The sequence below is a fragment of the Watersipora subatra genome, chromosome 1 (assembly GCF_963576615.1).
Source record: "Watersipora subatra chromosome 1, tzWatSuba1.1, whole genome shotgun sequence".
Taxonomy (NCBI): domain Eukaryota; kingdom Metazoa; phylum Bryozoa; class Gymnolaemata; order Cheilostomatida; family Watersiporidae; genus Watersipora; species Watersipora subatra.
In genome coordinates, this window is record NC_088708.1 from 10,000,001 (window position 1) to 10,016,670 (window position 16,670).

At 36.7% G+C, this 16,670-nt stretch overlaps 1 protein-coding gene across 2 annotated transcripts in view; it reads left to right on the forward strand.

Annotated features, from left to right (window-relative positions):
* LOC137402796 (dolichol kinase-like) overlaps positions 1 to 13,296 on the forward strand; it is a 66,237-nt gene extending 52,941 nt beyond the window's left edge. For both annotated transcript variants that reach the window (XM_068089303.1, XM_068089308.1), the window contains one exon: positions 12,964 to 13,296. In XM_068089303.1, coding sequence (XP_067945404.1) covers positions 12,964 to 13,112 — 149 coding nt within the window. In that variant the 3' untranslated portion in view covers positions 13,113 to 13,296. The remainder of the gene's footprint in view (positions 1 to 12,963) is intronic.
* The last annotated feature ends 3,374 nt before the right edge of the window (positions 13,297 to 16,670 follow it).

The window sequence follows — 16,670 nt, forward strand, 5'->3', positions numbered from 1 at the left end:
TTGGTATTTCTTGTTAGTTTTTCTAACTGGGGTAGGGCAACTTGGCAAGCAAATCCTACAGTGTCCTCTCAATGTCATAAAATAATCTTAGAAAGGACACAGTAAGATTTAACGTATAGAAGCTGTTATAGTGTTTTTGTCAGAGTTTCTGCTTTACTTTGGACGAAGCATGACACATTTTATAGGATGAAGTGGCACCTAAAGTGTCAATCTTAATGACTCTTAATCCCTGCCTGTTTTTCATGATTCTTGGAAAAATTTGGGTAAAGCCTAGTGCATTTGAAAGAAAATAGCTTTAAATAGCAAGCAGAGGCATTTCGTTTTAGTTCTTACTGACATGCGATCAAAATTATTCTTTTATTCATCCATTTTTGGCATTTTGTAAACGATTCCATATTAATCATTTGCTATCAGATGTATTATTCTTGAAATGAATGATGCATTTATGGTGAGATTAAATGATCACAAAAGATGAGTATGGAATGAGTTATAAGTATAGTTATTTACAGTCTAGCTGTGGCATGCTATTAGAGATAATGTCAAGCAGGAAACGCGTAAGTGTATTATATAGTATTAATTCTAAAACCATAAACTCCGATTCATATATACACATTCCTGAACATGCTGGTTTATATAGGCTTACGAATCTGATGACAGTCATTTATCTTGATCTGCATGAACCCTAATGCATGGTAGTTGAAAAGTTGTATTGTTGCTGGTTCGCTGATTGTAACCAAAACAATTTAATTTCATTACATTATTTATGGAATGACTGACACTATTTTTAGTAACTAGTATTAATTACAAATGCCCTCCTCTGCGTTATTAGATTTTTAGACCGATTTTTTGTTTTGAGCATAATTTCTTTCCTAAACTTGGATGAGAAGGGTTCTCTTGAGATAGGTAAACTTCACACTATTAATAACACCTCGCAAAGTTGTTCAGTACTCCGTAGGTCGTTAGACCTTCTCACAACAAATGAACGTCCTTTGCAAATTAATTTTTGTCGTGTAAGTGCCATGAATATTGGGATATATCTCTCACTTTGGAGAATATCACAATTCTGTTTTGTACAACTGATTACAGACATTCAAGTTTTAATGCCAAGCAAATTATAACCACAACTTTCTGTCGCATATTTAAAACACATTTGCAATACAGTATGTTTCCATGACAGGTATAATGCGCATTCGAACTTGTGCACAAGTTGAGTTACCGCGCAATTATGTGTTTCAATGAACATTGCAAGATGCCATTTAACACTAGCTAGCATCTAGCCTTCTCGCTTGGCTTCGTTCAGCTTCTTCCTTCAGCTTCTTCAGGTGGAAAGACTAGACTGCGTAGCTAATTATTGACCCCCACAGGTCAATAAATAGCAACGCAGTTTTGTCAATCTTAAGGTCCGGCCACACGTAACGAATTATTCGTTCAATCTGACCGAATCCACGAATTTCACAGAATTCACAGATCTATTCTGCCGAATATCATAGATTCGTCTGAGCTGTGCATGCACACCGAATTCGTTACCGAAACGCGTTTAATTGGCTAACCAATTTTTTTAGCGAGCACGATTCTATTAGCTTTGACAAGTGATATAGTCCAAGACACGTACGACGACCCACAATAAAAGTTTCACCGCAATATGACTTGATACGTACGATGCAACTGCCTATATGCGCTATTGTTGGTTCTCTCTCGTTGGTTCACCATGACAGGAACTTCTCATCGTGTATTCAGAATTTTTTTTTAGATATTTTAAAAGTTATGAATTATTTCTTTTTCAATAATAATAATTTCTTTTTATGCAGCAAAAGCTCCGTCGCAAAAACAGTCACTATCTCTAGCGCATATAGGCAGTTGCATCGTATGTATCAAGTCATATCGTGGTGATACTTTTATTGTGTGTCGTCGTACGTGTCTTGGACTATATCACTTGTCAAAGCTAATAGAATCGTGCTCGCTAAAAAAATTGGTTAGCCAATTAAACGCGTTTCGGTAACGAATTCGGTGTGCATGCACAGCTCAGACGAATCTATGATATTCGGCAGAATAGATCTGTGAATTCTGTGAAATTCGTGGATTCGGTCAGATTGAACGAATAATTCGTTACGTGTGGCCGGACCTTTAGAACTCATTTTTGGAACTGCTAAAATCAAAATAGAAATGACTGAAATGTGAAAATGTTCATGAAGGAATAGCGTGTCCGATATTTTAATGCGCATCATTCGCAAGTGCCGTTTCCATCATTTGCAAGCGTGAAAAATTCGATTCAGATTTGCGCATTTTTCCCATTTCTATGATGCGGATCTCTTGCAGATTGACTTAAAGTTGCGCACCGTGTGCGTCATGGGAACATAGTGACGTATTCATCACTATGTGATCTTTAACTGAGTTTTTATGCTTTTAAGAAACCCATGAGACTTGTTAATCTTTCAAAAGATCTATAACAAGTTGGGTAGCATTCATACAGTGAGAGAAAAACGTAGATTCGAAAATGTTAGTCGATTTTTGATGCAGAAACCGGAGTAAGTTCATGATCTACTAACCTGCTGAGAACCCTTTGCAAGGTTGTCGACCTATTTCAGTTTTATCGCTATCAATTTTCAGTGTCAATGAATGCTAACCCTTTTGCAGGCATAGCGACATTATTGTCGTTTAGCGATACTGACGCCAATGGGCAGAGCGACTATTATGTCGCAACGCGAACGTTTTTTATAAATTGATTTCTGGTTAGCTTATTGCCTTTTTTTATTTAATTTTTTTACTAATAGTAAACTACAATACATTGGTCTCTGTTAGCAACAAAAAAATTAGCCGTTTTGAGAAAAAAACCCGATCGTTTTTGCAATACTAAATGAACGAAAAATCCGAAATAAAAACGTATCTGAATAAAATAGAGAATTTTGTTTCTAGCTTGTTTATGCTTCTGTTACTGCTTTCTGAATATTTTCCCAGAGTGCAACAATTTTCTTTTACTGTCATGGCGTCCTCCAAAGGCTATAGGCAAAGGCAAAGCTATAGAGGAATAATAATAAGCACATGATGTCAAGACTGCGGTGTAGGCCTCTGCAAGGGCAAATGCTTCCAAAATTACTACAGCTAGAGAAACACTTATATAAGAATTTGACTTATAAATGTTTATTTGTATTTACCTGTATAATAAAAACATAATATGCGTATACAATATCATAAATAAAACTCTATGAATGCTTTATTTAAATCAATTTGTGAAAAATTAATCTGCCCAGGGGGTCTCAAATAGCCCAAAAAACTTGCCTGCGAAAGGATTAATTGCTGTTAGTTGCACCTAAAGTTTAATAGTAATTAATTCTTTAGTCTTTTATTTTAAAATGCTATTACTTTAAATTAATTGTTCATCATATCAAACCAGTCTGAATGGCAAAGGTAGAAATTACAACGTCTGTTTGTGCGTGAATGCAATACGGGCATCATTCAGTGCAGTTGAAATCTTCAAGATTGTTGCTTAGATTCATTGAAATACTTTTTGGTAGGATCCATTTTTGAAGAATAAATGTATTAGAAAAAGCATCTTTGGAAAAGTCAAATCATTGGTTCCAAGGCCAATTTGTAAGTATAAAAATACAGTGATAACTAATGAAACCACAGCCACAAAAGCGATCACTATCAGTGATACAAAGCATCTAAGCGCTGCAAGTTGTGAATGTAAGCACAGCTAAAAGTCAGTCTATCTGATGCAGTTTTGAATCTAACACCTCATTTTCATTTGAATGCTACTAATAGACATTAAAATCTGACATTTCAGATGTTCAATGCTATCACTGTTAAGACAATTTTCAATGCCAAATGTACTTGTTTGTACAGTCCAGCCTTTCCTCATCAATAGTAATGACCAGGTCCATATTTTTGTGCCAGTACACCTTCACTTCTAGGTACAGTATTTGCTAACAAGTTTGAATCTGTTTGTAGAGTCAAACCTTTATTTATCAATTTTCACTACTGACCTTGTCGATATCTATTTGTACAATCAAATCTCTACTTGCGATTGCTTTATTAAAAAATTTAACATACGATATGGATGTTGAGCAAATGTCGATTTCTCTACCCAAAGCATTTTCTGACATTGCTCGAAGATTTTCGAAGTACAGTAGACGCTCTTATCCCATATACCTCGAGCTATAACGTAAATTCCAGATAACATAAAAAATATATGTGAAGTTTTTGTTTCCTACTACCTGGTACGTAAAAAGTTCCATATAACGTAAAGTCTCAAGTCGAGCAAGTTTTCAAAATCGATTTGAATGTTTTGTTTAGCCGAACTTGTGGAAGAAAAGACGCCGTGCATTTAGCGTTGTATCTATTAGGCCTATATATATAAATTTCGCAACATTCTAGTTCGTAGTAATAGAGCGTCAAATGTGTCAACAAAAAGGCAAGTAGTATTAGAGGTGAAACGAGACACGAGACATCTCGAGTATCGACCTGTTTCGTCCTGGATCGATCTCATCTCGACCTAACTATTGCCAAACTCAAGACAGGAAATAGAACTAATGCGCCTGCGCAGCCTGTTAAAACATGGCTGAGATTGATTTATCAGAGGAAAAAGAGGTATTAATCAAAATATAAAATCGTGTAATGTACATACATACCTATTTCACATTTTTAGGGAGTTCAACAACAAGAATAAGAACTAAAACTAGCAATCTGCAGTTCATTTTCTTAAGGATATTACTACTAACAACTAGTCCTACTACTACCTTACTATTGGAAGACCACGATCAGTTTTATTCAGACCACGATACATGTACAAAGCAATATGTTTTTAATAATTATTATCAATCAAGCTCAAAATTCTTAGAAATATATGACTTCGCTATTTCAGAGCAGTTTGTGTCACTTTTGTTTACCAAAAAATACAGGTACAGTCAAACATGGGATAACTCGCCCACGGATAGCTCGAACACATGGTTAATTCGAACGGTTTCTTTGGTCCGTTCCCACGTAACGATAAATTGCTATAGATAACTCGAACTCAACACTGTTAACTCGAACTGTTTTTTGCCCAACGGCTACCGAAACGGTTGTTATCGCTTTAGAAAATCACTTTATTCCAAGCCATAGAGGTAAACCTCATCTTTTCGTAATTCATAAGCGTCGTTATTACCACTATCGGAAAAATATTTTTGTCAACGACTTTTCTAAAGGTTTGGTGAAATTTGATTTATACCAAACATCCGCTTAGCTATCGCCCTTCGGAAGCATGGAAAAGTGAGGTGACCTTCGCATAAACTTTAAGAAAAATCGGCAAAATCGATCGTGGGTAAAACGCTCAAAAGAAAAAGATGTCTTTTCTTTTGAGCATTTCAACAACGATCAAGTTTTGCCAATGTCAATCTAAAAAAACGTCCTGGCAATAACATCACCTCAAACAACAAACCAATCTCAAGTGATAGAAAAATCTCTATACTTTTTGATGAAAACGTTTTAAACTTTACATTAGAAGCATTTAATTTGAAACAAGCCATTTGTGCTTTTGATTTATATTATAGTTTGTATATGTGCATGTATCTACTAATAAATAAGTAAATACATGGACTTGTGACAGTGCTCTGATAACTTGAACGCTCTGATAATTCGAACACTTTCGCTCGGTCCCATGAAGTTCGAGTTATCCATGTTTGACTGTATATTGCTATTAAAATGTTGTATTTAAATCGTTTATACCAGGAGAAAATTCAATTTAAAAAGAGGTTTATCAATTCATATATCAAGTGTGCTAGTCCTTGTGTAGGGAAATCATCACCAAATGCATTATTTTACTGTCTCGAGTCGCGAATTTTTACAAGATTGTTTCGTCTCGAACATAAAAAACCTGTCTCATTCCATGTTCTAAGTAGGATAGCTTCGCAATGGTTCATAAATACAAAGGTGATCGACTGGTACTGGTGTTATCGCGTCGGTCTACCAGTCTTAGTGTCACGAATTGGAGTATCGTCGAAAGTTATTTTAATCCTAACCTTGACCCCTGGATAGTGATAGACGACGAACAGATAGAACAGATTTTTATAGTAAAAACTTTTTGTTGTTTTGCCTTATTGTAGACGTACAAAATATTTGTTATCAGCTTTACTTTGCAGAATAGACTTTGCTGTTTAGAAAAATAAGCAAATCGTTGTAAATGAACCTCGAAAATGTGCAGTCCCTATCAATTTGTTGTAAATTTACCGCAATCACTGTCTATAAAACCAGTGAGATTGATCATAATAAGGAGAAAAGTTGTCGATGCAAACCAATAATTCCGCAGTTACGGTAGGCCCTATAGCCCACAAATTAAACAAGTTAAGTATAGTTTTCACTTATTGCATGGCTGAAGGGGTAAGTTTGGGAAGATCTTGGAATGGATTAGGCAATTTACATATGTGTTTTACTATTCTTATAACGGAAACAGTTCTGGAACGGATCATTTACATTATAAGAGTGTCTCCTGTATTGCAGTTTTGTAAGGGAAAGCAAAGGAACTAAAAATTGAAAAGTGGACAAAAATCTGAAAATAATAATTATATAGGCAGAGTTATGCTGCGTATCTCTATAACCACAGCTATATTCGCATCGCTAGCCTACGATTACTGTAATCCTAGCGTAATTCCCTCAGAAATGCATTACCTTTGTACGCTTGCCAAAGTAATATTTAGATCTAGAGTATAGCCAGTACCAAAGCAGATGTTACAGATCCAGGAACCTGCGCTTTCTATGGTTCAACTGCTATTGTATTAATATTCAATTAAAGAACTCCCTTTAGCAGTGAGGCTATTGTCTAGCAAAGGCAAAGATGGCTGCCAGTAAAAATGTAACCTGATCGCTTCAAGCGGCTGTGAACAAGTGATTTCTTAACTAGGCACACACCTTTGGGCAGTAGCCAACAATTGTGAGACAAGAAAGATTATCAACCCAGAAAAAATCCAGTTTTCTAGTCATTAGCCTAACAAAAATATTATAGCATCAACGTTGACGAAACGTTGATGCTCATAGACAAGGTCTGAGTGTATGAAGTGGGCGTAGTATCCTCTTACAAGACACCTTAAGCGCTGTGTCCTTATAGAATAACTAGAAGCCTAGCTGACCTGCCAGTAGTGCGTTGTTATTTATTAGCCCCTGTTCCAGCTTCATATAGCTATGAGCTCATTAGTCTAGCAGGAACTTTACAGCAAAGCTTCTACAGCTTAAGTACAACTAGTGATCAATTCATTAGGAAATGAAGGGGCGGTTCTTTAGCCACCCTACACAAGCTATGGCTATTACTTTATCCAAAGAGCTGATTCTAATAATACCTATTCAATGTAGGTCAGCTTATCAGCGCCAGCAATCCGTAGGGGTGATGTAATCAGTTTCCCCTGGATATTATTGAATTTCTCACAGCCGCTTTGTTAGCTTTCCATGCGAGTGAAGCTATTTTTAGCTGCCATTATTGGATCACCGGGCAAACTATGACGCTATTGTTTGCATTGAGCTCTTAATGCAAACAGTTAACTCGGTCCTTGCATAGCTTTCCAATAAAATAATATGATCCAGCGATATTGATTCACATGCTCTACCTAGGTTATGTCAGAAAAAGCTCAGTAGGTAGCCAGCATACACCGTCATTCGAACATAGGTTTGAAAATATTAGTCCATTAGGCTGTTTAGGTCAGGTTTGCGATTAGCCATGATTGCATTTGCTAAAGGATTGGGTTTAATAGTGGGACATAAGTGTATATTAGCTGTTGGTCCCACATCCTTATAGTCTGCCTATAGTATAGTGCTCATTGGCTGCAGTTTTTAAATTTTACACCTAAGGTTTAGTTATAAACAACCAAGAGATGTTGATAAAAATGGGTACTGGAATATTTAAACAAGTTTCCCTTAGCTATGAGCAGTTTTATGCTCTCTTCCCATCAAACCTATTCCCCCCCATATTTATTTTATGCAAAGTAGTGTTCCAAGGATGGAAGGTTTCAGAGTAATGCCGTTTTAAAATCTGTTGCAAAAAGTATTCTGTATGTACTTTAAGTATTGACAAGCCTATCTCGATATCATCACTATCTTACATTGTAAATTCAAGTTGTATTTACATTTAGGTTAACAGTTTTAGGATTAAGGAAAGTTTTTTAAGTCATTAGTTAGGAAGAAGTATATTGCAATACAAACAATGTTGTAATTTTAGTTTTTGAAGTAGGTCCAGGTTGCAAAGTTCAACAGTTTACCATAAACACAATAAGCATGACTCAAATACTCAGGACCAAAATGGCAGAACTCAATAGGTTAAGGATCAGAAGGAAAAGCGATGCATTATACCAATACTAAAAACTATGTTATGTGACAACTAGTAAAGGATGGTATATGACAAATGTTTTGAAAGATGATGTTGCAAAGTTGTGTACCAAAACTAAATGTATTGCAGATCATTTTGTAAGCAGCTGTAAGTAAGCGTTTTAGCCTCAGTAAGGCGACAGTACGGTATGTTGAGAATTGTGTCGCGATGCTTATAGGCCTAGGTATGTTCTACCTATCTATCTAGAGCCAGTCGAGCGCATCGTGGTCATATGATGGCGTGGCACTTCACAAACGCATGGCTTATGACGCAATAACTGGCACCTCCCCTCAAAGAGATCAGTGGTTACTGATAAGAGAGCCTTGTGACCGCATCAGTGCTTAGTTGGTTCTTATGCAAATTCAAGCTTATCTCTGCTTTGTTCAACGGTCATAGCTGAAGGAACAAGCAAACTTCATGTTTGCACTTTTATTTTAATTATTGGTTTCTCTATTTGCCAAAATCCTTTATTTGGTTTAGGAAATGTTTTTTGTGTTTCGCGAAGTTGCTTTTTATAAACATGTTTCTAGGTATTGGCAGTCACTAGAGAAATGCTAGATATCCTATACACTGTTGTTACCCTAAATGGACTGCTCAGATTGTACCAAATACCAGAGTTCTAGTCAGACACAACATTAATAAAATTTTACATGGCTCCCAACTGAATGGAAAAAGCTTGTCAATACTATTTGTATTAAAACTATTCGCAATTAGCAGGTATTCTGCGAACTAGTAAAGGTAGGCTAGCATTGCCTTTGTCAGTTCGTTACATACACACAGAGTTCATCGATACACAAGATACCTTGAACCCTCTCAAATTGATTATAAAGTTTTCAATAATTAATGCAGAGCTGGACGTGAAATTTTTTTATATCAAGTTTTGCTTGAGTATTCCAAAACAGAATACAAATTTTCTGTTATATTAATAGTTTCACAACCAGTTATGTCATTTTATTCCAACTTCCTGCGCTCCTTTGTACTGCATACAAGTTTGTGTACCTGACTCCTATACTGATAGGTTATTAATACTATGTCATATATGTCAGGTATGTCATGTTTATTTTAGGAGTATATTTATGTCAAGTGATACTGAAGTATTCTAAGAACTGAATACAAATTTCGTAGTTCTATAAACCGGTTTGGATTAAGATACATAATTGTTTTGTCTCGTCTCATATAATTAAAAATGTTGCAATTAAGTTTTCACCCATGTTAGGTTCATGGTATTACCAATAGCATGTCTCATTTGTAGCTGATTGAAATAGGCCATTGAAAAAGATTCTTCAGCTCTATGCTGACAGTAAAACACTGTTTTATATGCTAAAGAGCATCTGGGTATACTACTTCTTTTTCCTAACATGGAGCACCCCATTAATGATAGTACCAGCTCGCAGGCGATTCAAATGACACCTCATTCAAGGAGGGCTCCAGAGAAAGTGATTTTTCACAGGGCAAACTCCAATTTGGTTTGCCCTAAGCAGTCCATTGTAACATCGTAATTGAGAGGCAAATGTTTGGAGCTGACTCTGACAAGCTTAGCACGTGCTTCTTATGACATCAGTCTTATGTGTCTGTCCGATATATCGATGTTTGTTCATAGCAATTTGCCGTTGTTCATGCCTCATTGACTTAGTTTTCTGTATGGCTCACATTTCGCGTCTTAGAAGTTGACTAAAATTAACAAGTCTGCCATGTTGGAATAATTTACACCACTAAATATAGAGTGCGATAGTTAAAAATATACTTGAATCTGTTCCTTAAGTGTCAATAAACAGCCAGTGTCAGACTAGTGAGAAATAGCATAGGTGTTTTGGATAAACTGTCATGTGTAAACTATTTAACCATAAATGCGTCAACACAGTGCTCTTTCCTGAAACAACGCCACCTTAAATCTTCAGCCTATTTAGCCAAGCCTTCAGTCTGTTACTACAGTTTTTGTTTTGAGGTGTTCATATGTCATGAAGATTCCAATTATGTACCTCTCATAGCCCTAGAAAGATTACGGTAATTTTTGCAACACATTGACTCGTTTATGATAGTACTCGATAACCAAGTCACGTAGGCCTAAGCCTCGTTGGTAGTAGGTAAGCATATTTTTCTCTATACATATAAAGCAGTAGCCTGTGGTCCTTGTTAATAGTTGTTGTTTGTAGGCTGCGATACCCATTACTTACTACATAACAAGTGTGTTGGGTGAGCGATGAAATTTTTTGTTTGGATTACACATCATTTTCCTACCGATAAGAGTAATTACAGTGCTGATCGCTTTTTCTTGAGAATAACTTTAAGTTTATGGATACACGTAGTATTTTCAGTCATCAATATATTTGTCTCATGTGCTCACCTCCGGAGCGGATTATGAGTACGTAATCCAAAAGCGTCCTTAACCTTTTTTTGCCAGAGGATGAGCCACACCTTTTAATGACTGCTTATCGAGTTCCGACGCTTACGACTATTTGAGGTTTTGTTTAGACTACTTAAAATATATGTGATAACATCCTAACATATTTACTAATGGTACATCAATAGTCCAATTGAAAAAGTATTAAAATTATAAATTAGAAAAAAAATCATAATAATGGCTATCACGAAAGTGGTAGCTGTTGTATGCCTTTAATATCCATTTCGGAGTGTTTGCAAGGTCCATAATAAATCATGTGAAAACATGTGAAAAGCTACGATATTTTGAGTGCAGCCGTAGTAATCAAGCTTCTTGTAATCTTTAAAAAATATTCAACAATATTTAAATGACTTTGATCAATATTTAAAGTTGAAGGAGGTTGACTGAATATAAAAGCCATATATTGGCTGTTTACAAGGATATAACACTCAACGGTTTCTTGCTTACCTGGAAATCATTTTATTTTAGACCAGGTGGTCTACAGAGGAATCACGAGTTCGTTTTGTTTTTTTTTATCAAATCTTGGTCAGTCCTACATTAACCCTGACGATGCTATAAACAACAACAACCAACAGTTACTAAAGTCAGTTACTCCAATGGTGTTGCAAAGTTTTATCACAGTTGAATAATAATCTAGAGACACTAATCTTACATCCTAGTTTAAATTTTAAAATGCCTTCTCTTTATAGATTGAAAATTAATTGTTTACATGTTATTCTACACCCAGTTGACATCACACTTAGGACAGTGGCATTTGTCACGACACAACCCAAGAACCTGAGTAAACGAGTGTCATTGAAGTTTGAGACGTCTATCTTCTCTCGTATAAAATTGGGTTTTAGGCTCCGTACATCTTATTAGTCGATAGTAAAGAGGACAAATGACACCTTGATTCATGTGTCATATACCTCATTCATTTCGGCTAAGTTTTTTCTGATAGAATCTAGAAACAGTTTAAATGTATTATTGAATAATCGTCAAAGATCTTTTTTGAGTCAGCTTCTTTGTAATGGTTTTAGCTAGTCAGGTGCTCACCAAGAGTCAATTACCGTACTTTTTGGACTATTAGCCGCTACTTTTTTCTGATGATTTGAGCCATACGGCTTATATAAAGGTGCAACTATTCTGTGGCTTTTTCTTTCACCGCTAGGGTGCACTAACCGGAATCTCCGGTTAGTACGCCTTTAGCGGTGAAAGAAAAACACAAAACAATGCGTAACGGTACTGTTCCGTTAGGCACTAGGTTAAAAAGCGTCGGTTAATATGAAACAGTGCCGTTAGGCACTGTTCCGTTTTAAACAGCAAAGTTGCTGCCATGTTAAAAAGCACCGTCCTGAGTTCTGCAGCTTATACAAAGGTGCGGCCTATGTATTGTTTTATTATCGGCTTTTAGAAAATAAAGCAGATGCGGCTTGTATAGGGGTGCGCTTTATAGTCCGAAAAGTATGGTAAATGTTCTTACAATTTCTTGTAAACATCAAATGTGATCATATGGGCTGCAATGAAAACTCGGCTAAACTTAAACTATTGATCAACTGTCTATAATGACTTTTAATTGTAATTTAGAAGATTAAAAAAGCTATGAATGACTTTTGTAATGCTGCTATTTTTGTACAAATTGCTTGCAAAAGTGAAATACATTTTTCACTCAAGTCATTGGTGTGCTATTTGACTTCTATGATGGTAAAACTGAATTTTATTGGATTTATATGTAGGCCTACATGTAGAAACTTATGCTGTACGAAGCTACAGCATAAATTTCAATTAATTTTGAGCAGTATATTGTCTAGTATTTAGTAAAATAAAAGACATGCTCAGCTCACAGGCCGAGTCATTGCTAAAAACATTTTACGCTCCTGTTCAGACAGTGATTAGAAGTCACTGTAGATTCACAGTAGCAAAGATTTGTTTTTAGTGATCAGTTGCGTAAGTTTATAGTTTTAAATTATGGTGTTAAATGGATTTTATATTAAATTGATGAGTTGTCATGGGGATGATAAAAACTCTGTCTTTATTCAATGCACATCCTACAATACAGGTTGCAGTTGAAATATTTGAATATTCTTGATACCATGTGTCGTAGGACCTATCCTTTGAAGGGTGCTGCGAAGAACCATTTTCAAATCATAAGAAGTTCGCAATTATGACTCACATTATGATAATGTATGTACCTGTTGTCCTGTTTCATTACTCAATCACAAACTCAAGATCTGATGATCCACTTTTGTGATTTTAGATTATGGTACAGGTCGACTATCATGGATGCTCTTATTGGTCGCTGTTCTGGAGTCCTGCACACTGCAAGTTGATAACCTTGTCCTTCCTCTTTACACATATGTGCTTCTTTCTGGATCACACATCGAAACGGCTCCTGTCAACACCTGATACTCCATAAACACAAGCCTGAGTATTACCTTAGAAGATGAATCACAGAATTGCTTGACATTATCTTGATGCAGTGATTGCAACCAATGTAATATCCTGCTTCCATTTAATGGAAATCTGTCTCTGAACTATGTAGTATTTATACTGGTACTGCAAGACATCCATTGAATACCAAAATACCAAATACACTATCACTGCTGAAACAGCCATTGTGGAGCGTTTTCTTGCTGGGTCCAAATGGTCCTTAATATGCGAACAATAAACTCATTATTAAATTGCCAGATTTAATCATGGAATAACTGTTAGAGTGTTAGTTTTTAGCATATAATCTGAGTAGGTAAGTTATATACATTATGGTTTAGTAGTGGGACAGCCTTCTTTCAATATATCCAAAATCATCACTCTGTACAAAATCTAGGCAGCATTTGAGTTTTCGTTTAGTCAAATCCGATTGTGACACATGTATAAACAGTTTGGGAGTGCAGAAAGTTCTGTTTTAAACAATACCTATATAAAAATATTTATATGAAGATGATCACTGATAATAAATATTGAAACCCATGATCCATCTAGAGAAGGGTGGATTAGATTGAAACCATCATCTGTACTAGTTTGATAGCGCTTGATCAGAAGGTGCGAAAGGCAGGCTGCATCACTTTAAATATATGTATGTCCATATAATCGCCTGGCCAGTGTTGCATTTCTATTCCAGTTCATGTAAGAGACGCGCAACATATTCTTGGTAGGTCTGAACAGATACTGGTTCATAAAAAGTGGCTGCTCTACAATGTGGAGGCGTATGAAAAGCTATTTTATCAAAAGTAAAAAATACTCATGATTCTGTGTAGTATGGAAATGAAGCTAATTTGTAGTGATGCATTCATGGCTGGGAAAGCAGGATGACACGCATGCCATTGACCATGAATAGTTAGGGCAAAAAATTGATCCCCTAAACAACCAACGCAACGGCAATCATGAATCAGATATATTAACTTGTCAAACAGGCTCTAACACGCTATCAGTTTTTTTCGTAACCTAGTAGAAGAGAAGATTTATGAGCTTTATTTTATACATTCAAATGTCTTCATAGAAAGTTTGTTGCGTCACCCTACCCTTTCTCATGTTCAGATACTTGGCTGCGTATACAGTCAGCGAGTGTCATCTTTCACTTTGGTTGCGCAACTAAAGACCATAGAAATACATTCGATGTTTAGACTGTCTGGACCTGGTCAGCGGTGATTGCTTTTAGTATCGACCTTATGACCTTATCGTTATGAATAGAATTTCAAAAAACTAGCCTGAGGCCACTGCTGGGTGTCATGGTGCATATAATAGTCTTGAACTTGCTTTGGTAGTGCAATGGCAAATATGGCCAGACTGCGGTGAAAAATGAACAAGTGGGGTATGAAGAGCCGTCCTTGTTGACAACCACATACGGTAGTAGTTTAATGGTTGTCTGTATGAGGCAGTAGAGCTGAATCACAGGTGTTACCTGTATTAACCTGTACTGCTAGTTTTAAAGCTTCATCTATGTTAACCATAAAATTGTTAGTTTCAGTCAAATTAAGGCAGTTTGAACTGAGTTAGCATAGCCTGAGATTACGATGAATATGGCCTGGATCAAACTGCCCTCAAACCTTGAATGTGCTGAGGGCTCTCAGTATTATGATCGTTAAATATCACTGTTTCTATGACGCAGGTAATCCTCAAGTTTATCGTCATCCGCAAGTCATCCACAAGATGGAAACGGTGAATATCCCATACCCACTCTCAATATCCTATACCCACTCTCAATATCCCATACCCACTCTCAATATCCCATACCCACTCTCAATATCACATACCTACTCTCAATATCCCATACCCACTCTCAATATCCCATACCCACTCTCAATATCACATACCCACTCTCAATATCCCATACCCACTCTCAATATCCCATACCCAATCTCAATATCCCATTCCCACTCTCAATATCCCATACCCACTCTCAATTTTAGAGAAAGAAATGTATGTCCATGCGCAAGGCTCTAATCAGAGGTGCATAACCTTTGCTATTGTAATTATTCTCAGCATGACAAGTTGATGGAGTTAAGTTATAGAATCAAATTTCTATTATCATTGGAACAAAATGATGCATCAGTCTATCATTCCACAATAATAAAGAAGTGCTTAGCATTACAATAAGAGTATGAAGTACCACCCCTTACCCCTGGCTGATCAACCTTTGTCAATGTCAAAACATGGAACTTAGCGATTTATAATACAAATAGCCTCGCAATCTCTCCTAAATTCCGTTTTCATTTTTGGACACCACACTTTTGATGCCACAACACATATACGTGTGCGGTAGATACTAAAACTGTAATGGTTTTTGTCATGCGCTCTCATTTGTATGTATGTTACACATGTTTCCCTGTCTATTTGTTTAGTTCTCTGTTTATTAAAAAGTTGAAGAGTCAAATCATCATAGACACCTGCTGTCCAACCAGCATTTCCTAGCCTAATCAAATTCTTCAGGTGTCAAAAGTCAACGTTAACTTGCAATGTTGGAAGATGCTACGCGGGTAGGGACCAGTAGATACATAGGCATTCCTAGCTGGCATAGTAGATGATAAATGTAACTTTGATTAATGCATAGAGCGATACTGGTATTTTCACTATCTCATCGGATGAGCATCACTCATCTCTCCCGCTATAGATCTTCCAGCCAGGCTAGTTCCTGTTCACATAGTCATGAAATCACCCAAATCGATGAGAGAGTGTACCTCGTAATGCTTAAAAATGACATCATTACCATATGACATCAGGGCGATCTATTCATGAGAGATGTAATAGGAAACAGGCCTCTGCTTAGCCGTTGGCAAAGAATATAAGCAACTACCTTCTCTTCAGACCCAAGTTGTTGGCTTATGCTCAGGCCTTGCTATTAACTTTTCAAAGGGTGAGTAACCTTTTGGTAAAACAATAATATGAGTTGTTTGTGGCGAGGCTCCACGTAGTCAGAGGCCTTCCTACACCTTTCCTAGTATTTGCTCACCCAAGTTTGCTTTCCTTTACCTAAAGGCTGCCTGCTGGCTTTAGCAGCCCTATACTGGCAAGTGGGCTACCCTAGTCACATGCACTGTGGCAATTTTAAGACCTAATCCAGCCGCTGTGTTAGTAGTCTATGCCACAAGGATGTGAGCTCACTCTCTATAAACAAATTTATTCTCGTTATTTTTAGTCTGCCTTGGCAGCAAAGCGTGAATGAGTTGAAAGGAGATGCAGAAGGGTCATAAGTTAACTCTATAGCTCGTTTCTCCACTCATCACCCACCTGCTGATTATAAAAGTTGATTACGGCCTCGACGATGCTCGTCTCTAAGCTAGTGAATGGAACAAGTGCTAATGTCTGCGGCGCGAGCATGAATATAGATGAACCACCAGCTTGTGTCCCTGTCACGGCTCATGGACTCGCAGTAATATGGGTTTTGCAACTGTCTCGGTGATTAACGCTTATTTGTATGCTAATGCATGTTGTATGCAGCTAGGTCTGATGTTGCAAATAGACGGAGTG